A 22,710-nucleotide genomic window follows, 5' to 3' on the forward strand; every position below is an offset into this window, starting at 1 on the left:
TCTGCCCCAACCTTTAATACACCAGATCCCGCATCCTGTTTTGGGGGCAAAACCATCAGTACTCCATGAGGTGTCTGTCCCTCTGTTAGTGTACAACATGGTAAGACATGGTAAAACCCTGGCACACCATTTTCAAGTGCAAGTCAAGGATTAATTTCCTCTGTTCTGTTCCAAATGAATTTATGAAATAGCTTACGTAACAGTACATGCCAGAGCAAGAAATTGGCCCAGGAACCCAGGAGATCTTTCTTAGTCCTGTATTCCCAATGCTTTTCAAGCTTCACCTAATACTGAAGTTGAAATCACTGGTAAAAATGTCAAACGTTGTCAGCCTCGGTTGCAGAGAAATAATGAGCAAATCATGGAAATAGTCCCCAGCCATACAGGAACCCTAGAGGCCTCATTTAGGGCTGCAGAGATGACCAGGCAGCAAGAAAAACCATCCACAGTTCCCCTTGAACATGCAGTGAAGCTACAGCAATTAAAGTGTCTTTTTGCAAGTGGCGGGTTGTTGGGTCTTTTACAATTTCCATGTTGTCACTGATCATTATCTCACTTCAACGATACAAGAAGGCTTTATAGAAAAAAAAAAAAGCCTTAGACACCGAATTTCTACTCAGCTATTTCCTAAGGATACGAAAGAGGTTACCTAATTCCACAACAGGAACAATTAGATAAGCAGAAAGTAAAAAACCATCCAAGAATTCTTTAGTTTGTTTCTTTATTCAGTAAACATCTAGTTACAAGTTCCACAAATTAAAAAAGTGGGGGAGCCAACTGAAGAAAGGTCGGGGGGCCACAGGTTATCCAGCTTTTGTTCTGCTCCTCACCTTTCTAAAACACACATCCTTCTGCTTCTCTCTCCATAGCTGCACCAAGGACCAGGAGGGGAATAGAAGCCTTTGCCCCAGTGAGGGGACTAACACAGGGGTCTAGCAGGATTCCCTCATCTCTCTTTCACAGGGGACTAAACACAAACTCCAGAACCAGCCCAACCCAGCACAGGAAGAGTGGAAAGGACGGAAGAGGCAAGGTGGCAGCTCCTCGTGCCCACCACTACTGGCAGAAAAGAACCAAGGGAGAGCAGAAAGGGAATGGGCAATTAACACGTTCCTTGCACATCAGTGAGATTCTCCATGACCCACTGCAGCACCCAAACAGGGCAAAAAAGAGCAACGCAGAAGATTAGTTGCTTTGTTTCAATTCTTAAGTGGGAAGGAGGTTAATACTAAATTTGAGGAGGGTCCAAGTGGAGCTTTGAAGGGGCTTCAGAGTTTCACTGTCTGTACCTGGGAGGAAGGGAAACAAAGAGAGAACATAAAAAGAGTATGTGGTGATTAGAAAGCAGCACAGAAGACAAAGACAATCTTAAACTTGATGGTTAAAGATCAAAATACTGATTTTCAAGCAGTAGATCACATCCTAGTGAACCCTCAAAACACAGGACAACAGACATTAGCACTTATTTGTATTTCAATCTGTTTTGACAGTAAACATTCTCAAAGTTCTACAGAATGACAATATAAACACTACAGATCGTGGTCCTACATTATCTCATACCTTTTCAACCATCACTTCTGGCTGACAGCACACTTTTTTCTTGATGACAAAACTAACTTCGACAGTTTCCACTTCTCCATTCAGAACATTATTTTCTCAAAACTCCCATCTTCCTCCGCTCTTTACAATATTTGGGAAAACACACTTCCACCCAACACTACAAAATACTACAGGATTGGGGCAATTAAAAGAAAGTCCATACGGCTAAGAAGCAACCATGCATGGAAAAAAGAAACAAAAAAAGTCAACCCCTGTTAAGACTTACAATAGTGTGTAGATAGATTTGGGGGTGACCACGCTGCACCCCCCACAAGGTCTGCTCTGGGTTCACCAGTCATACCGACGGGACTGTCTGGAGGGAGAATCCTCAGGGCCCTGGATCGCGAGACGCGTCCCTTCGGCCCGGCGGCCACCGGTGCCTTCATGACGTCGGTAATCCAGGCCCCGCTGTGGCCGGAAACGGGATGTCTCTCGCCTCCACTCATCGTCAAATGCAGCTGCATCACCTAGGTAAGGAAAGAAGAACAAGCTCAGCTGGGGAAAGAAGGGGGAAGCGGCTTCTGGGTTTGCTGGGAGGAGGACGTGGCCAGTACTCACTTTCGTCCATGTTGATGTAGTCCTGCCTTTCTTCCTGGTCACCTGTGCGATGGTTCCGGGATCGCTGCATGATGTGGGCTCTCTCCCTGATGTGGTGTCCAATAGACATTTGTTCCAAGCCACTGTCTGAGTCCCTTACAGTCCGTCTAGTCTCACGGATCTGAGGGCAGATGTGTGTGCAGGATCAACGTTTTAATTCATTCTCCCAGCCCCATAAGGCACTCCGATTCTTGCCTATAGTACTTCAGTCACGTTGCACTGCCACCATTCCCCGCATGTCAGATGCAACAAAATAATGAGGGGAAAAAAAGAATTCCCCCCCCCGCCAGCACTTCCCATCCCTTCCCAATGGCCCTCAGCATGGTTCAATGACTCACAATGCGTCCCTCAAACCACAACTGACTGCAGAACGGAACTGCTGTGGGTGGCCAACACTGAGCCACCAAATGAGATCTATTCACTGTCAGCAAAACCAGCAGCCTCATGCTGGGAGGACACACTGTAGCCTCTCTCTTACCCCGCCAGGTGCTGAACGCATCTCTGAGGTCTCTTGATAGACTTTGGGCCCATCACCCAGGTTGGAATAGGAGATGACAGTTGAGGAGGTAAACGTCTGGCAGTTAGCACCATTTGTCATGTGTTCCTGCAAGGGGAAACGAGCAATGGCGTAAAGAAGAAAAGGGAGGGAAGAAGAGATTGCAGTTATGCCTCTCTCTGTACAATTAAGCAAGAGGGAATTACGAAAGGAAGACTGTCCAGCTCTTCCAGCAATGCAATGAAGATGGAGCCAGGCTGTTCTCAGTGGTGTCCAGTGCCAGGACAAGAGGCAATGGGCACGAACTGGAACACAAGAGGTTCTGTTTAAACACCAGGAAGCACTTCTTCACTGTCTGGGTGACTGAGCACTCTAACTCTAGGTTGCCCACAGATGTTCTGTGGTCTCCCTCCTTGGAAATGTTCAAAAGCCACCTGGAGATGGTCCTGGACAACCTGCTCCAAGTGTCCCTGCTTGAACCGAGGGGCGGACCAGGTGACCTCCAAAGGTCCCTTCCAACCCCAAACCATTCTGGGATTCTGAGTGTCATTCTCATGGGTCCACCTTTCTGGAGAACAGCTCTTCTTGTTTCTTTCTGAACAAGTCTACCCCCACGCTTCCTTCCTACCCAATTTCTCCTCACTGCACTCACAGCAGGTATGCCCCAAGAAAAAGCTCTGTCGTTTCACCCTGGTCAGCACACAAGAGTCACCGCCTTTGCCACCCTAGCAGCTTGAGTGCAGCCAACACAAAAGCAGCACAATAAGGGGGGAGACAAAAGAGAGGATGGCAGGAGCACCTTCAGTACTCCCCCCTTAATACAGACTGATTCATTGAGGGTTCTTACCATGTTCCCAATCATGTCATTCATCATGCCAAACATATCCATAAAGCCACCAGCCTGAGAAAAAAGAAGAGAGCACAGGAACAGTTAGCTTGGAAGGATACAGGAGAAAAGAACTACAATAAGCTGTCTGCAAGGGACATGAAACTGATGTCCAAGAAGATGAAAAAAAAACCAATTTGTTATTTTCCCTTTCTATAAGTAGTTCAGAAAAAAAGAGGATTTATAGTTGCTGTTCTCTCCAGTCTCTCAGGTTGCATAGCCCAGATGTTCTAGTTCTCCAGATCCCTGGACAAGACAAAGGGTGTTCTTTCAGTTGGAGTCTGACTCCTGAAGAACTGGGGTTTGTGAATCCAGGCACTCAGCGAAGTTAAGAGAGGAAATCTCAGGATGTGAACTAAAGCGGACTTAACCATAAAACAGTCATCCTCAGGGATGTTTTCACCTCATCAGTATCAACAATTAATTTAAACCACATGGGATTTTCCATAGATTATATTCTTCCTAACATAATGGCTTTTCTTATTTTCCCCTATAAACACCTCATTTTTTAATCTTGTAAACCTACAGGCTGCAGTAACATACCGGGCCAGCAGGTCTCACAGGTTAATTGCGCAATGCGTACACAAAATTACGATGTCAGTTTAAATGTGCTGATTTTTTGTTTTTATTTTTTGCTTCCTCGAGTAGATTCTTGTTCTTGTTTTCAGCAGACCAGTACTCACATGCAACGTTATAATCCTTTGAAGTCTATCTATTTGTATTATTAATCCTTTTGTGAGCTAGAACAACTCCAGGACGCTAGCCTCTTTCGCTGAGGCAATCCCGCAAGGCAGCTGAAGCTGCTGGATCTGTAATAACCTATTTCCACTGTATTATTTCAGTAGATGACAGATCAGCATGCTCCAAGAATGGCTGTACGTACGTGAGAACACCTTTCTCATTCCAGTCCTGTTCCCCTCAATTATTCTGTTGGCTCTTCCACCCAACGCCCTTGGCGAAGGAGGTTCAATAATCACCTCAGCCCAGTGATGGCCAAGGCTTTTCCTTACGTTGTCATAGTCCCCCCGCGATCTCTAAATGTATCTGTTGCTTCTTTTTAGACATATGAGGTTATTCAGAGACTTTCTGCTCCTCCTGGGTATTAACTATCCCAATTCCTACTAACTATTGTGCTGGAACAGCTTTAGAGCTCTTCTCTGCTCAAGGTTCAGATACAGCCCATCCATATAAACAGATTCTCTCCTCTAAAACAGCTCACTGGCCGGGTTAAAACATTAGCGGGGAACAAGCGAAAGGCCTAAAGTCATATCGCAATTCATTGCAAGAGGTCCAAGAAAAGCCAGCTACATTCAGTTTCAGTTCAATACCCTCTTCAGTACTCCATTTACTATAAATCTGAAGGCAAACAGAGCTCATTCTGGTCTCCTCACACCATCCCACCCTCACTGTTCATCCTCACCATCTACTATATATAAGATACACACGGTCTTGCCCACGTTTTAGCTACTAGTTGCACAGAGTACTAACGAATCTCTGTATGAAGCCACTATTTGTGAAGCTTCAAACTTGGCACAGAAAAAACGAGTACTTACCATGCCCAGCATCCCAAAGGGAGAAACAGCTCCTGCCTGCCAGGACAACAGAAAAACAGAATAGAGGATGATCTTGCAACAGACAAATACTACATCCTCCCCAGAACACCTTCACGCTTCTTGGAAACAGAACTGGGAACACTCAGACCCAACACACAAGTTAAGAAAGTGTCCCACGGACTCACAATGGTTCAAATCGTATCACTGCTAACAAATCAGATGGAAGTAATGCTTCTAAATTACTCCCAGTTTTATTGATTTATGGCCTTGAGAAATAACATGTATGCCTTCCCTTCCTTCCATTTAACACAAGGCGGCAAGGGGCATGCCCAGCCCGGTAATGGTAGAAAACTGCCTTGTCAGTTTCTCAGAAATACTACCCTGTACTCATCCCCGCTTTTACCTGCATCCTACGGCCAGCCTGGCGCGCCCCAGGTGTGGTCCCATCTGTGATGCCAAGCAGCGGGCCGAACCCAAAACTTCCAGAGAACATGCGGTTCATATGCTGCCGGTGGATAGCAAAAGGGTCCCTTTTGAAAAGGTTGGGAGAACAGCGGTGAGGAAAGGATGACAGAAGACAAAGCCCTGCATAATACACCTGTTCTGACAGAGTTTCTCTGATGCAGTTGTGCCTGTACTTTTTAAGCTGAAAATCCAGAACCCCAAGAACTCAACGTTATGTGTGGTGATCCCTGTGGCTGGAAAAAACCTCCATATCTCATTCTTTTCTTGTTTCTCATGTGCTAACTGATGTCTGTTCGGTAGCAGTTTAGTGTTCTGCTCCTTTTGGGCTAAGCATGGCTAAGGCCATACCAATTGTAATTACTGTTTGTTTGTTTTTTATCCCTTTAAGTACCTGTGCACAAAGACATTCAAAAACAAGGACTGAAACCTCCAGAATATGCTGTACGCCATGACACTGTTTGATATCCCTCTGCCCCAAATCATCTCCACCTGCTATTTTCCTGTGATGTTACGTGTACACCTGCAAAAGGCTGAGATCACAAAGCTTTTGCAGGTCCACGTCTCAGTGTGAGAATGAAAGAAAACAATAATTAGGGTCCCTAAATGCTTTTCCTTTCTTTCTTCTGTAGCCTTCACTTTGATGGCTGTACATACTCATGTGTGCTGGAAAAGCAAGGAGAGAGAAAGAAGAGGCACAAACTGTCACAAAAGACGGCAGCCACAGTAAAGAGTCTGGGAAATACCATAGCGTTTCTCTGCGCATTTTATGGTCTGCATTTATCCCTCCTGAGCATGAATAACCTGAACAGCATATAGCTTCCTGAGATCACAAAAGCACCCAGCACAAACCAATACTTTTCTGTCTCTACTGGAAATACTTTGCATAATAAAAGCCAGACTCATGCCCGCCACATCAATAAGAACATACACTCATTCTGTGACTAACTGAGACATCAAGGTCTCCTCTCTTACTAATTCGATTACAGCTGATAAAGTTCTTGATTATCACCACTTTTATAAAAATGACTTTTTTTTTCTCCTACATAAATTCCACCAAATTTATAGTAGTCCCATATTTAATGAAAACAATCTCTTACTGTAGTACAGCCTAATCCTTATCCGCTTTGGCAAGAACTTGCGAGTTTTATTAATAACAACCAGTATCTGGCCTGCAGAGAGAAAAAAAATACTCAAGTAAAAGGGACACCAAGAACAGTTCTGGGGACCATCGGTGGATTTCAAGATTTATATTTCAAAACTACTGCCTTTCTCTTTATTTAGTTCCTCACAACCTGGCAACTCCTTTAGCAGCCTTCTCCGCCTTCCGCGGAACCGGCGGCTAACAAGCGGGCGAGGAGGCATCGCCCGTCGGAGCGGGGATCCTACCGAGCAGGAAGCCTTAAGCACAGAGGTGTATCAGGCGTCCCACCCCTCGTCTGGCCAGGCGGCTACGAGGCGCGCTGGCCTACTTTCTTTTAACGACGCTCTCCTCTAGGAACGCACCCTGACAGCGCCGAAATCAGACCGGCACCGACCCGGCTGTCCCCCCCGCGCTACCCGCCGAAGGCCCGCTCCTCTTCCTCCCCGGCCAGCTCCCGCACCGCTGCATTGTGTTCCCACCGACCGCCCCGGCCTGCCGGCACCCCCCCGGCCCCCCGGGGCGCGCTCCCGGCACGACTCACATGGCGAACAGGGGGTCCTCCGGCTCCCCGTCCCGCATCAGCCGGAACATGCTTCCCTCGGCCGGGGGCGGGCGCCGCGCAGGGGGGCAGGGGGCCGAGCGCGGCCCGCGCGGGGCGAGCAGCAGGCCGGCACGCCTCACGGGCGGCTTCGCCCCGCCGCGGCCGCCCCCCGGAGCCGGGACAAGACCGGCACCGGCCCCGCGCCCCTTGCCCTGCCTGCGAGGGGGCGGCAGCGGCAGCAGGAGCAGCGGCAGCAGGAGGAGGAGGAGGAGGAGGCGGAGGAGGCGGAGGCGCCTCACGGCCGCGCTCCCATGTCGGCCCGCAGCCCCGCCCGCAGCGGCCGGCTCGCCCCGCGCGCACGCGCACACGGCCCCGGGCGGCCCGGCGCTGCCGGAGGGGGGGGGGGGAAGTGACGCCCAGGACCCGCCCCCGGCGCCGGGAGCGCGCCCCCTAGCGGCGGGCAGCGGGGCCGCGGGGGCGGTGACGGGAGGGAGCGGGGGGGGGAAGGGAAGGGAAGGGAAGGGAAGGGAAGGGAAGGGAAGGGAAGGGAAGGGAAGGGAAGGGAAGGGAAGGGAAGGGAAGGGAAGGGAAGGGAAGGGAAGGGAAGGGAAGGGAAGGGAAGGGAAGGGAAGGGAAGGGAAGGGAAGGGAAGGGAAGGGAAGGGAAGGGAAGGGAAGGGAAGGGAAGGGAAGGGAAGGGGCGCGCAGGGCGCTGCCAGCTGCTCGCCTCTTCCTGAGGCTGCCGGCAGCCCTCAGGGTTGGGTTCCCAGGGCTGGGGGGCCGAGGCTGAGCCTTCTTCCTCTGAGCTGTACAGGCAGCCCTTGCAATTAGTGGTGTCAGCGCAAGCCGTGTTACCAAAGGCTGCCTTACCAGCGATACCACCCGCCCGGCAAACCTCGAGGGAGTCCAGCCTGCAAACGATTAAGCCGGTGGCTAACGCTGAGTGAAACCCTGGAAGGAGAAATTGGAAATGCAACCTTTTATTTACTTATTTTTCTGGAACATGGACACGCTCCCAGTTCTGAGAAATGCAGCACCTGCATTTTCGTACGCTGTTTGTACACGAGGCTTCGCTATAGTACTTGGTACGTTACATCTAACGTGCACCAAGCGACGGCCGTCTGATAGGATAGAATAACGAGGCACGGGGGGGAAAGGAGGGGCATAAAAAACAGGTCTCCCGTCTTGCTTCTGTCACGCTCTCCATTCAGGCTGTTTCCGTTTTTCTGCCACGAATAATAGCTGCTGACCGTGTCCCTCCGTTTCCGTTCTTTTTTAAGCCGCCCAGGTTTGTGCTGGAGGCGGAGGAGGAGGATGGGGGGGGAAGGGGAGGAAGAAGGAGCTCAGCCAGCAGGCAGGAGGAGGTGAGCGAAGGGCAAAATGGCAGTGGTGAATGACGCCGCTGCCCCCAACTCCACCTTCTCCCGCCTACCGCTGCCTTGCTGCCAGGGCGCTTCCCTCCCCCTGAACATCCCCATCGCCGCCAGCAGCACAGCCAGCCCAAGGGGCAGCCACGGTGCAAGCGTTTTGAAAGCAAACTGAGCGTCACGTGGCGAAGGTAAATAAACAGTGCGGTGAAAATCGTGCCTTTTTACCTGCTTCTTCCAGGGCCTGGTCATTTGGGCCAAGAAGACAGAAAGAGCTTCTCAATAAATCTGAATATTCCAGAGCCCCTGTGGACGCCTAAAAGACAAAGAAATCCTCGTTACCCAAAGTCAGAGCTACGCACGGCCATTTCCTCCTTGGTTCCCTTCATCCATGCCTCTTACGCAACCCTCACCCAACACCTAATTCTGGCCTCCGATGAAGGGCGTCCCGAGCGAAGGACGGCTCTGAACTGATCCTTAGGTGTGACAGTTCATATTTGGGATGCTAGAGCCAGCTCGGGGTGCCCGCAGCTTGTGTTGCATGGCAGTGATTGCTTTCGGAATATTTTGCTCGTATTAAGAACACGTCTGTTACACTGTGAGTGAGAACCACGACCTCCATCTGTGCTGTGTTAGCGAAGGCAGGTTCACAAAAACACCGTTTCGAAACCTCCCTCCCCTTGCCAGTCTTCTCACAGGCTGGGTCTCATCCTTAATCACTCCCCTTTACTCCTCTCGTTTCCTCTCACTGTGTTACATACACTGCTTCCCAGCCCTCAGCAGTGCTTATTTACATGGACTCTCAGGAAGCCATGTCCCAATGCAAAGCTTGTCCAGGGGTTGAATTCTTGGAAATTTCCTCGTGGCTTCTGGATGCGGCATCGCGAAAGATGAACAAAACTATTAATCTCCCTGATTTTTAATGGAAACAGGATAGAAAGATGAACAGTGCGTGTTAAATACATAAAAGTACACATCCCCTCCTCACACTGAGACTTTGCTGGTTTCACTTTACGTGAAAGGGTACAAACTCTGTGTCTGAATTTATGTAAATATAAGAAAAACAAATGCAAATACATGGCCTTCTGCTCTGTTGTTCAGTACACAGTTTGGAGGGGTTTTATGAGCTATGTTCGTATATGACACTTACGAGTTAATTCACAGAATAAAATTCTTAAAATATCTGGTATGTTTTGGGTTTGCTCAGAGTTGCTTCAGCCTTCAACATAAACTATAAACTCCCCTCCCCCAGTAAAACGATGCAGTGACAGGACTAGGAAGAACTATTAAAACAAAATGTATAAATATTTACTTTAGGTGCATGCACCCTGCATAAGCTAGAAGCAGAAAAATACTTATCGCACATGAAAGCCCACAGAAATAAACAATCCCATGGCCACATATGAAGCCATACATGCGAACTTAAAACACATCTGTAGAAAAATACCATACTTTCTACACTCACAAAAGTAAATGCACATAAAGACAGAGAGAAAATACTGCCACTGTACACAAACGTGTATGCGTACACGTGCACACACCTATGTAAACACAAAGCACAAACAGCATGCACCATAAAAATTTTAATTTATTGTACAGAGAAAATTACATTCATGTTGTTCTCCAGGCTGCAGACATGCATATTCTCTATATTCCCAAACGACTTTTTATCATGTAACTTCTGTACCTCCTTCATCTTGTCTAGGGACATAAGACTCCAAAAAGGATGGAATACACTCTGCTGAGTTTGCAAAGCAACTTGAAGCAAAGATTGCAGAACGTACTGAAAAGGGTCGTGCATCTGCATACCGCATGATGAGTATCGTTACATACGCAACAAAGAAAAATTCAGACGGGAGAGAGGAGCAGAGAAAAGCTGTAAACTGATCCAGCAGATGAAATGTAGAGCGGTACAGATATGATGGAAGAAGAGAAGGCATGGGGAAGAGTTAGGTGAGACTGAAGGGATGCCCTCAGGACCTAAGTGAAGCAATTGCACACTAGAAGCCTGGAGAATCCCACCATCGGGATCTGAAGGGCAGGCAGAAGCAGGCATGTCACAAGGCATGAAGAGGAGTTTATACAGGATGTAAGTGGAAAAACATACTTGATACAGGCATGCAGGGAAAAACAGGACATGTGAATAATGTGAACGGGTATCTGAGCTGAATTTTGTACATGGGACGGCACAAAGGGAAGACAGGGAGAGGGCCACGGGAAGAATATGGGCAAAAGAATCAAGGGAATTGGGTAAAAACTGCAAAGGGAGTATGGTGGAGAGTGTGGATAGGAAGAAGCAAGGCTGCACGCTGAATGTACTGAGAGAGAAGGAAGAGGCCGCAGACGGCATATCAGCTTGTAGAGCGAACCAAATGGCCCCACTGTACAGGCTGCCGGAAGCACACTTTCCTTACACAAACAGCTGTTTGTGAATTTGCATCTGTGGGAGCGGCGCCTGTGTCAACAAAGCGCTTTGGGCATGCCGACATCGCTGGATACAGTCCTTGCGTTCTGCCCTCCACGACGTTGTGTCGAGGCCTGCTTGTGCACTAGCACGACAACGTCCCTAGGAAGGGACATGCGGTGGCGCAGCTCTGCGCGTTCAGTAGCTGAGCGTGCAAAGATAAGGGCAGAAAATCTGGGTTGGTGCAAAGAACAGCAGAGCCGTGAGTCACGCATCTCCTGACAAACAGAAGGAGAGAACGTCCAGCCACTTCGGCGATTTTTGGAGCTCCTGGTTTTGGGTGTAGCTCCAGAAATTACTATTTTTCTTGCAGGAAGGAGGGGTGAAAGAGGGGTACTTGAACCGAATACCAGGGCTCGAATGCGGATAGCTAGACCTAAGAAGTTGGGTAGAAGGGTTTATAGGAGAAAAAGTAATTAACGCATGTATTTTCATCCTTTGTTCTGTGTTAATCTCGATCTGCGCGCCTGGGTTACATTCCGGTTTCTTTGGGGCACCGTGTGCTGTACGTGGCTAGGAGGATCACACCGTTCAGACCATGAGGGGAGCAGCAGTGGCTACGGAGGAGACAAGGACAAGGCGGGGTCCCCCCGCATCACGCACGCTGTGATTCACCCCCTCTTTCTCACACTCCCCTTCAGGGGCTAGGCGGGTGCCACAACCCCAGCCCCTCAGGGAGGCAGCGCCGGGGCGCAGCGCCGCGGCCGGGCAGCAGGGGGCAGCGCCGGCCGACCGAGCGGCTCCCGGCGGGCGGCTCCGCCACACGGCCCCCGGCCCCTGCCCCGAGGCCGGCTGCCGCCGCCCGGGGTCGGCTTCCAACCGCCGAGCCCCGCAGCGCCCCCCCGCTGCCCGAGCCCCGTCAGCCGCCGCCTCCCCCTCACCCGTTGCACCAACCGCCCCCGCGCCCCCCTGCTCCCCCCCCCCTCACAGGGCCTTCCGCCGGCAGCCAATGGGAAGCCTGTTGCCAGGCAGACGGCTCATTTGAATAGCCCAATGGGGCTCCCGCCCCTTAGTCCCTCCTTATATGGGGAAGCGGGACGCGCTCGCCGCCCTTCCCCCACCCGCCGACGCGCGCGCGGGCCGGGCCCCGCCCCTCCGCCTCGGAGAGCGCGGGAAAAACAGCCCGCCTCCCCGCCCCCACCGGCCGTTCCCGCGCGGGGCCCCGGCCGTTGGGAGGGGCGGGAGGGGCCGGCGCGAGTGGAAAATTCCAGGCGGGAGCGCGGCACGCGCGCGGCCCCGCGGCTCCTCCTGCCGGCGGGCGGGGGGCGGCGTGAGGCGGGCCGCGGGCCTCGCGGCTCCCCGGGCACGCCGCCAGCGCCGCACCGGCCCCGCCCTGGCACCTCCGGGGCACCTGCGGGGAGGGGAGGGGCCGGGCCGGCCGCGAGGCGGCGAGGCTCCGCGGGGCCGGGGTGAGGTGGGGGGGGGGGGGGGGGGGGCGCCGGCCCCCGGCGCGCATTGTTCTGGCGGCCCCGCTCCTCCGCCGGCCTCCGCCCTCCGTCCCTCCTCCGCCTCCCGCCCGTCCCCTCTCCCCTCCCTTCGCCAGGTCCCTCCTTTCCTCGTCACCCGGCGCTGTATAAATCCCCTCCGCCGCCGGATTCCCCCCATCGCGGCAGACCCTTGGTACTTTGGCCCCCGGGGCGGGAGCCGCGGCCGCAGCACCGCCGGGACCCGGAGCTCCTCGCCGCGCACCCCCACCACCGCTTCCCACCGCCCTCCGCCCCGCTCCCCACCCCCCTCTCCTTCAGCCCCCCCCCCCCCTCAGCGCCAGCATGTCGGAGAAACGCGTCGAGGAGGCGCCGGCGGAGCTGAGCGCCAAGGTGAGCCGCGCGGCGACAGGGGGGGCGCGTCCTCCCCCGTCCCGCGCCGGGAGCGGACTGCGGCTCGCCCCGCGCCGCGCTCCGACCCCCCTCCCGCGCGCGCGCGCGCCCGGCCGGCAGGGGGGCGCGCGAGGGCCTCCGCCAATGGGGGGGCTGGGGCGGGGCGGGGCGGGGGGCGCGAGGCCCCGCGCGCGGGAGGCTGCGCGCGCGCCGCTCGGCGCGGGCGGTGGGGGGGGGGGGGCGGAGGAGCGCGGCGGGAATGTGGGCGAAAGAGCGCGCGTAACACCCCCCCTGTACACACACACACACACACAGCGCCCCGGGGTGCTGCCGCGCGCGTCCCGCGGGCCAAAAACGCCAGCACACGCAAACGGCCGGCAGCCCGGCTGTGTTCCTGGCCGCCGCCGGGCGCTGCAATGGTGTTTCCCGTCTCGCGTGCAGGAGATGAAGGAGAAGAAGGAGAAGGTGGAGGAGAAAGCGGTCCACAAAGACAAGAAGAAGGAGGTGGTGGAGGTGAGGGCTGGTGCTGGGGGCGGCTCTGTGAGCCCCGGGGTCGCTGCGAGGGATGGAGCCGAGGGGAGCGTGGGCGATGCAGAAAGAAGAGCAGAACTCATAAAGGAGAGGGGCAAATGAAGAGCAAGCTGGCGGGTAATTGTGGGGAACGAGCCTTGAAGGACTTAGCGCAGTCAGCACGACCTCGTGAGCTGAAAAAAAGAGAGGAGAGCAGAGACAAGCAGGAGGAGGTGGCAGGGGGGATGTGGTCCTGCGCCCACTCAGGCATCCCGAGTTCCGTAAGGAAGATAAGGCTGGAGGAACGACCAGCAAGGAAAAGCACAGACTGATGAAAGTCCAAGGCAGTGTGGTAGCAGATGTATTACGAGCACGCCGGAGAGATGCTCGGATTGCTGGGATGGGACAGCAGCAGCCTGTCGGGATGCGAGCTGGTGGGTGTCACGGAGGTCCGTACTGGTGGGGAGTGACTGGGGGGACTGGTTTTGTAAAGGAGGCAGGGTGGGAGGAGGGTTTTGGCTGCATGGGACAACCGGGACAGTGGGAAGGATGTTGTCTGAATAACAGTGCAGAGGTCACTCGCTTGATGCACGCCTGAGACCGGAGTCTGAAGTGGCTGGAGGTGTGGAGATAATTCTTGCAGCAAGGAGCTCATGGAAATGTCATCCTGATGCCAATTTCTGCTCTGACCGATTTGTTTAATTCAGGATGAGGAAAATGGAGCCGAAGAGGATGAGGAAGAGAATCCTGAGGATGTGGATGAAGAGGAAGGCGGCGATGAGGATGATGGTACGTATAATTAATATAGGGAGAATATGTGGGCGGGTAATCAGGCTGTGGGGGAATGAAAGATCGCAAAGGGAAATTCCTCCTCTGAGCCCTCTGACTGAGATTACATTGCCTTAAATGCTACTTCAGTTAATCCGTGATTCCTCTTTTCTTTGTGCTTAGAAGGAGACGAGAATGGGCAAGAGCAGGATGGGCATGCAGAAAAACGATCTGCGGAGGAGGAAGAGGTGAGTGATCGTGTGAGAGTAATGGCATTGAGAAGGTACTAGGTTGCCAGCTGTGTGCTGATGAAATCCATGTGGATGCTGTTGCTGAGCATCTCGAATCAGCCTTGCGTCTCATTGCTGCTTCAGCAGCAGATGGGTCAACAAATCTGTTGTGGCAAGGGGACGCTAAAACTTGGTGGGCTTGTTGTAGAGTCCAGGTCCAGTTAAGGTGCTGGATGATGACCCCTCAAAGACCTGTGATTCTTGGGCTTCAGGCCAGAAGATGGATTTGTAGGGGTCGATCTCGGGGTCTGTAAGAAGGAATGTGAGCCTGGGCTTGCTGCACCTCCTGAAAGCATCAATGCAGGTATTCCTGCAAATGGAGCTGTCCACATATTAACTGTGGCCACCAACAGAACAGTTGTTTGGCACTCAAAGATGTTTTAAAGAGGAGTGGGTTTAGGGTGGGCCAGGCAGAGATTTCCATACAGAGGAAAGAACAGCAGTAAGAGTTTTGTGGAGAAATTGTGTGTCTTGGTATGATGACTGGCAGTAACTCCTTTTTTTTTCCTCCTCTTTGTGATGCGCAGGATGAAGTGGATCCAAAGAGACAGAAGACAGAGAATGGGTCTTCAGCTTGAGTCTTCCCCTTCCATCTCCTCTGTTCCGTCCATCTCTCCTTCTCCATTCCAGCCTGTGCTTGCACTGTCCATTAGCCTCTGGCTTCACACAATCTCAGATGAGGAAAGGTTAGAAATGCTCTCAAACAGGGAAGACAGCAGTTTCCTTCCCACCCGAAGATCCCAGCCCATCTACGACATTCCCCACTTGGAATTATGCCAGTCCTCCACGTCCAGCTGTGCCCCACTTAAAAACAAACCTCTTCCCTCAAGAATCTCATTGTTTCCCATTGTGACCCAGTGCATAACCTTACCAGGCCCATAGGCCAGGCTTTTCACATGGCAAGCACCTACCATTCCTTTTCACTTGCCCTCCCTTTTTTTTCACTAGTAAGAGTGAGATTCTTGGCAGCTTCTGCTCCCGGGACCTGCTGTCAGATATTCTCCCTGAGTCCAGGAGGCTGCAGGCACAGATCTCATGGTGCATTTCCAGTCCTAGGCCTCCTCTCATCTGCTTTCCCATTGAACCCTGAGAGACAAAGTATTACAAGCAAATAACGGTTCTATTAAACCATACACAGAGATGGGATTTATCTTAGGTTTTTTTTTTTTCAAGTTTACATGACAGACAGCAAGCTGGCCCTCGTGAATTTTTCAGAAGATAAGGGTTGTTTTTATATATGAATTTCATCATAACTGCATATTTTTTTAATTTGGAGGCTTTTTTAAAACGAATCAAGAGATACATAAATTGGGGACCAAACTTTGATTTCCATTTTTCCCTTTAGATTCTCTTGTGACCATTTTTTGTAAATTAAAGGCAATATAGCCACAGCATTTTCTATGGCACAGACATCACGAGGATGATAGATATAAATATATATATTGTTTTCAACTAGCACTGTAAATAAAAGCGTTTAAAAATATTTCAAACAGCTTGTGTGGGTGGTCGTGTCTGTATGTCTTAGGTTATGTTCTGATCCAATCGTGGAAGTTGGTTGGCAGAAAAATGATGGTTTGGACAGCAGCTGGTGGCGAGGACAGCCCTACGTCAGTTAAAAGACCTGTAGTAATTCTTTGAATGGCCCCCGCATGCTGGAGACCAGTGTGCATGGGTTCTGCTTCCTCCCTCCTGAGCTGCTCCATCTGGCAGGCACTTGAGTGAGGACATGCCACAAATGTAAAGCTCCAGGGCTGTTCTGAAGCTCTTGAAACCAAAATCAGGCTTCCTCACCAGACAACAGAGGTTCTGAAAGTGAGCCTAAGCTGTGGCTGCTGTGCCCAGGCAAGTGCTCCTCTACGGCATCCCTGCCCTGGCTGGCATCAAGCATGACCCATGCAGCATCAGTCACAGAATGAAAGGAAAGTGTTTAGAGAGGCAAGAGCTTCGCTTCTTTGTCCCACCAGCTGCCTGGGAGAGATCTGTCAAATATTTGTCTTTTATCTTTGGAGACCTTTAAAGTTGCCGTTAGTGTTTCTTCCTTTTTAAACTCTGTTTTGGCAATCACACAATGAGCAACCAGGACTGGGAGCTGTAAATAATACCAACTTTTGTCTGAGCATCAGCGGCTTTGTGCATGTCCAACAGCGGCAACAGATGAGATATTGGCAGCACAAACAGTTGCTAGTCTCTGGAGATGCAAAGCATCAATCGTTGTTTTATCCAAACGTCCGTGTTTGGCTGCAGGACCGGATCAGGGCACGGAGGGACACAAGCATGGTGCAAATGGCACAGCTACTGCCAAGCCCCTTCGCACGCGTGGAGGCCTCAGCGAGGTGCGTGCCTGCCTGGTGGGATCTGGCTGCACCCCGGGGTGGAGGCGCGCTGCTCCCGCTGCCCACATTTGCTGCTGTAGGCTCTGCTGGGTCTGGACCCGTCTCAGCCCTGGTGCTCCTCTCCAAAGGCCGTGCTCACCGCAGCTCTGTCCTGCTGCCACAAAGCTCCCCTGGCAGCTGCAGCCACAGCCATTTGGGCCATCTCCCCGGTGAACAGCATTTCAAAAGCAGGTAGCTCTTGCATCAGACCGACTCGCAACGCCTCTCCCTGCTCCCGCTCGCCTTGGGCATGATGATGAATGTGCTGATTCAACTTGCACGTATCGTCTAACTGCACTTGTGCAATTTTATATTCCCACTATTGCTCCATTTTAAAAATTGATGGATTCCAGTCCCTGCTCATTTCAAAATACTTTCACATTAGAGCAAGTCCTCAGGATTCCCCCCAAAATTTTGCTGACCAGTCACCTTTTAATGTTTGGTACCAAAGATAAGTTATTAGAAGATAATCCGGTTTCTACAGAGGCCTATTCCTATTTTCATGTATCTTCCCCACCACTGCAGCAGTGCCATACTATGAGTAGTGAAGAATATACTTGCAAATGAGAAAGCGTAGAGAGTTCTCCACTTTTTTATGTAGGTACAACACCAGTACTCCTGGCTCTATCCATCTGACCGTCCAGAAGTGAGTGAGGCAGCACCTGCAAGTCAGGGCAGCGCTAGCTGTATGAGCACTAGCTGTACGAGCAGCCGTTCCCCATTTCCTCCGAGGGAAATGCTGCAGGACAGAGGGCTGCCAGCATGAAGGGCTGCCAGGCGGTTTCTACACGTCTCTATGGAGTCCTCAGCTCCACAGCTTCTACTGGTTCTTCCGCCTTATTCAGTCTTAATAAACACCTTTGTCACTACCTATGGATAGTTAGAAGATACAGCTACAGCTACAGAACTAGTTAGGAGAATATCTGCTTTCACATTTGGTCACCTCCGTGTCCTGTGGGACATCATTGCTGACTTGAGCTGAGGGCTACAGATAACAATGGGATATTACAATTTCTTCCCTTTCCTTAGACCTGCAAAGAAGTCTTTTACCATTGAGCCTAATTCTTCTTCCACAGCGAAATCAATGAAGTCAACAATGCAAGAACAAAGTCCGTCTTCACCAGTGCCTCCTCAGAAGCAGCGGCACTTCGCAGGAGCCTTATTCACCTTCCTCGGCTCTGTGCTAATCCTCCACTCATTTCATTTAATTCCTGTGACCATCTGCCAGCCTCATCAGCTGGAGACAGGACTCCCTCAGTGCTGTCCAAAGGTCACACCAGAAGTCGGCGCATGCCGGGATTAAGCACAGGAGGCTGTCTGCACAGGAATGTGTACGGGCTGGACTTGCCGTTCGGTCAGGCCTCACCACCGCGTCAAGTGCAGCTGTAGGCCGGACCTCAGTTTTCAATCAAAGCCCTCAGTGGTTTTGTCTGAGAGAGGTTTTGCTGTCAGGAGGCAAATTTCTCAGCAGCTTTCTTGCGCTGATCAGTGTTGTTACAGCTCTCAAGGAGATGTTTGGTGTTCATGGCCCCTTCCTTGCTTCCAGTGGGAGCTGCTCCCAGCTTCCAGCAGCTCTGCTCCCACCAAGAGAGCAGAACCAGCAAACCAGAGACTTTCTTCTTTATAGCTCTCCTCCAGGACTGCTTGCTTCGAGGGAGCTGTGGAGGTCGTGCACTTGCAGGCTCTGCTAGAGTCAATAAATGAAACAAGACCGGCATAATCAAAACCATCACGCACACAGAATTGTGAGCTCTGCTTCGGACCAGGAACAAGCAAGCCCTCCAGCCACTGCTGGTTTGGGAGGAGAAAACCTTCCTTGCTTTAGGAAAGCCCATAACCACACTGTTGTGTTAGCTTTAAAAATAAATAAATAAATAAAATTACTTCTCTTCTCACCACTTCTCTGGGCTAAGGGGCTTTTTTAGGCCCTCTGCTTAGGAGTCTCATTGCTCAGCCAATTCCCATACGCCATATGGGAAACTAAAAGAACTTGCCTTCCCAGATCCTTAAGAAGCCCATGTACTTTTCCCTCCCACCTCTCTCCCTTATTTCAAGAATGGAGTCAAAGACAGACACGCTCATGGCTGTGTGTTTCCTCAGGGAAGGACTCTGTGTTTACGTGTGTGGGCTCAGACTGGGGACATGTCACAGATGGACAGCACTGGAGCACTGCCCACCAGTGAATGAGTTTGGGGTTTGTTTCCTGGTGAGCTTTCACTGTTGTAGCAAAACACGGGCAATCACAGGGGTGAGGAAAGACCCAGGGTGTCAGTATGCAAAGGTCCTAGCCACACAGTATGGATTATAGGCCAAGCTTGGTGTCATCAAGTATAGTTTTGCTCTTGTGGGAGGCATTTTCAATCAGACAGAGAAGAGGATGCATTCCCATCTCAGGCTGTTCAGGAAGAACAGGCCCTACATCCCAGCTGGAAGTCTCTATGCACAACAGTCGTTCCTTAGCTGAGCCTCCGTGAGCTGCGATATCCCAGCAGATAAGCTTCACCTCGTCAGCCTCGTCAGGTGTACTGCTGCAGGCAGGCTACAGCAGATGCTTAGGTGACTTGCTGCAAATCACCCATTAAAGATGACAGACGAGCATGCAAACTATGTATGAGCTGTAGGTGATACTTCAGGGTCTTTCGTGGATCCCTTTACATAGCTGCAGAAATAAACATGGAGCTGATGTTATTTGTCACTGGGAGGCCGTAGGAGCTGCACATTCTACAGACCTCCAGAGTTCTTTGTAATGATATTTATAGTTCACATTCTCTACCATGTACATTATTTTTTTCCTCAAAAAGTCCGGTCAAACATTTCCAATGTCCTAATGAGGCTCGGGAGGCTTTCTTCTCTATTTAGTTGCTTAATCCACGAAGTGGTGTCATAATGTCAGAAGGGTGTTAAGCCACACGTCCTGCAATGAGGAATCTTGTTGCCAAATGCTGCTGAGGCTTCGTATATCCCAGACTGGAGATCCTAAAACCAGTGAAGGCTATAAGATGTACCAAGAAATAGTCAGTTTCCAGGGCTCTGTGATTAAGTGTCTCCCAATAACTCTTTGTCAGCTCAGGTAGAGTCATGTCTTGGACTTTCCCTGGTCTTCCAGCAATTCATCCATTGTTTTAGGTACCAAAAATGTCAGAAAATGTCAGAAACCTTTTTTTTTTCTTTTTTTTTTTTTTTTTGAAGCTTAGGCACCACCTCAGTACAAAGGCAAACACAATGATCAGACCTTGGAACTAAACACAACGATGGTATATAATTTGTTATGAAAATCTTCAAAGACCCTTACCTGAAACATCCTTCGGCAACTTTTCTGCTATTGCACATCCAAATGATTTCACAAAAGAGTGTCTGCTGGTCAGCACTCCAGATCATGAATTTAGGCAGCACTCTGTTAGGCTCATCCATAAGCAAACAAGAAAACATATCTGAAAAGTTATGGCTATTTGCTGTTTTCCTTCATGAAGGACTGTTTCTTAAATGTCACTTCCTTTTTTTTTTCCTATGTGATATCCGAAGTCTCAAAACCATCTGAGGCTGTTGGATGTGGCTCCAACAAACCTCCTGATCTCCTGAGATACCAGTGTGGTAGATGTGGACCAAAATTTGAGCTAGGAATTTGCCAATTCTCCACAAGGAAAATTTCACAGAAGATTCATTAGAGAAATTTGGGAAATCTAGCCTCGTAATTCAAATGACCCCTGAGGTTTTGCCCATACGAAATACTGCAGGGTCTTCTGCAGATCCCCTTTCGTAGCTGCAGAAATAAAATAAGCATTGCTGTAGGGCACTGCTAACAGTGTTGACTGCAGCTTCTTGTTGGGAGAGGATCCCACTCCATCTCAGTTTTTCTATGTTTTAAAGGGTTTCCAGAACAAACCCTGACCTACCGTCTCCCATTTGTGGCCGGGGAGTCTTCAGTGCTCAGCTCCTGCACTATCTGGTACACGAAGGCTAAGCCTCCATCTCTTCTTTCAGGATCCATGCTCCTGCTTGAAACAGAGCGCCATTCCAAGACAACAGGCAGCACAACCACATGTAGCTTAAACTGATACGTACTTCAGCTTGGAGGCTACACCTTACGCTGTTTTTCTTAAGCCTCTCAAAGGGATTCGTTAGTGGGAGACGAATTGGAGTCCTGTAAGCACACGGCTACATCTGTCCTGCCTAAAGTGCCCCCTGGTGGCAACGAATTTGGTATGTTTGCTACAAAAAACTATGAACAGTCATCTAAGTTTCGCTTGCTGGAGGAACCAAGAATGACTCTGATCATGCCTAACTCAAACTTGAGTAACCGAGAAGTCCCCGTGTGGCCAATTAGCATCAGATTTGTCTTGGCCGTTCATCCACAGAGTGATTTGAACACACTGAGGTTGCTCTTGGGCTTCCAGGAAGAACAGTCCTTTGCCTAGAGAGCCCAAGGAAGGTCTAGGGAACCTGGAAGGAGACCCATCCTCACTTGGATCTATTTCTATTAAATGAGACAGTGTGTTACTTTCCTAACATCTGCTCCAAGAGCTTTCTCCCGGCCCAGCACAGCTCTTACTAAGCTTTTTGTTTGGAACGAGAACAACTCTGGGTCAGAAAAGGGATGTTTCATTCAGTGTGTCCTTTCTCAAAAAACAGCCTCTTTGGGGTTGTATCATACTATCAGCTGCATCAGGCGCAGTGTACCTATACCCTTCTCTCATCTGTTTCGTTTTTTGCTGTCAGAGGAAGGTTGTCTGGAAGATAAGGCTGAACAGAACAGCTCCCGTGAGCCTCTTGCACATGTTCAGGAGCCTTAAAAGACTTGTGGGAAGGCTCTGCTAATCCCAGGGCTCACATCTCTTCTTCTGTAGCCAGGGAGGGATCCACCCACGCAAGTCCAAAAGTCTCTCCACCCGAAAGGCATGTATACATTCAAGTCACTTGCAGTCTCCTCATCTGTAGCTGGTTTTAGACTCTTTCCCAGTAGCATTCCCTCCCACATTGGATCCCCTGTGTAGAGTCTTAGAGTCTTAGAGTACACTCACCGTGTACTTGGGTGCGTATGTAAAGCAGGGGCAGTCATTCCCAGTGGTGTTGGGATGGGAAGGCAAACTTGGAAGAGAGTGTCTTAGATTGGATTCCCACCTTCAAGCACCTGGGAAGGTTTCTAGGTCATATTTGTACATCCACCCAAACGTTTGTTTTTCACAAACCAGGGCAGGAAATGCTGTTAGTCTTGGTGCCTTTTTTTTTTTTTCACCTTTTTTTTTTTTTTCCCCTCCCTAATTCTTGTGCCAGTGTTTTGACTGTAGCACCCTTTTCTGTTAAAGATACTGAGCTTTACCTTGCCTCATGACTGGACAATGTTACCCATATTTCCCCCTCTGCACAAATTGATCTGCTCTTACAATGGGCACACACAGAACCCTTGGGTTTACCAGTCTTTCAGAGTGCCTTTTATCTTAAGTTAGTAAGGAACAGACAGAAGAAAACTAGAGTAATAAATTAAAAAAAAAAAAAAGAAAAAAAAAAAAGAAAGAAACCCCTAAAGCTTCTTCAGGTCTGGAACAAGTGAGCCCTCTGACCACCTGTAGCTAGGGAAAAAACAGCATCTCCCTTCTAAACTCGGGGGAAAGTCCCCACACCCACTTACCACTACCTCTGTTCATTTGAGTCCATGATCCCTCGCCCTTCCTTCTCCCTCTGGGTTATGTGCCTCAGCTCAGCAATCACGCTCCTCTGCAGTTTCCCAGCCCAGTGCTTGGTGTTTTCTTGTGGAGCAAGACCAGCTGGCTTTTTTTTTTCTTTTTTTTTTTTTTTTTGAGTCTTAAAAAGGGCCTGCATGCACCACCAGGGAGGACCTCCAGTCAGG

At 50.5% G+C, this 22,710-nt stretch overlaps 3 protein-coding genes across 6 annotated transcripts in view; 1 reads left to right on the forward strand and 2 right to left on the reverse strand.

The window, feature by feature from the left end:
- Window positions 1–704: 704 nt before the first annotated feature.
- Window positions 705–7,658, reverse strand: MLF2 (myeloid leukemia factor 2). 4 transcript variants are annotated; one of them, XR_014572359.1, is made up of 9 exons: window positions 7,279–7,620; window positions 6,694–6,765; window positions 5,535–5,661; window positions 5,132–5,167; window positions 3,540–3,593; window positions 2,675–2,800; window positions 2,158–2,317; window positions 1,826–2,066; window positions 705–1,289 (listed from the first exon to the last, which is right to left on the reverse strand). XR_014572359.1 is itself a non-coding variant. In XM_083798743.1 (7 exons), the coding sequence occupies exons 1-7, from the start codon at window positions 7,326–7,328 to the stop codon at window positions 1,888–1,890; spliced, it is 732 nt and encodes a 243-aa protein (XP_083654869.1). In that variant the 5' UTR covers window positions 7,329–7,658; the 3' UTR covers window positions 705–1,887. The 4 variants fall into 4 exon arrangements, 1 of the variants encoding a protein (XP_083654869.1); XR_014572357.1 differs by lacking the exon at window positions 6,694–6,765 and having other exon boundaries at window positions 7,279–7,655; XR_014572358.1 differs by lacking the exon at window positions 6,694–6,765 and having other exon boundaries at window positions 1,561–2,066; window positions 7,279–7,655.
- Window positions 7,659–12,615: 4,957 nt separating this feature from the next.
- Window positions 12,616–15,983, forward strand: PTMS (parathymosin). The gene is made up of 5 exons (XM_083798800.1): window positions 12,616–12,925; window positions 13,367–13,438; window positions 14,143–14,224; window positions 14,387–14,451; window positions 15,021–15,983. Exons 1-5 carry the CDS (start codon window positions 12,878–12,880, stop codon window positions 15,069–15,071), a joined length of 318 nt encoding a protein of 105 aa, XP_083654926.1. The 5' UTR covers window positions 12,616–12,877; the 3' UTR covers window positions 15,072–15,983.
- PHB2 (prohibitin 2) overlaps window positions 15,807–22,710 on the reverse strand; it is a gene marked incomplete at its 3' end in the record, with an annotated part of 171,503 nt that continues 164,599 nt past the window's right edge. Inside the window, exon 9 of the mRNA XM_083798684.1 lies at window positions 15,807–20,360. Coding sequence (XP_083654810.1) covers window positions 20,345–20,360 — 16 coding nt within the window. The remainder of the gene's footprint in view (window positions 20,361–22,710) is intronic.

Source organism: Anser anser (assembly GCF_964211835.1).
Source record: "Anser anser genome assembly, chromosome: 1".
In the NCBI taxonomy this organism is placed as follows: Eukaryota; Metazoa; Chordata; class Aves; order Anseriformes; family Anatidae; genus Anser; species Anser anser.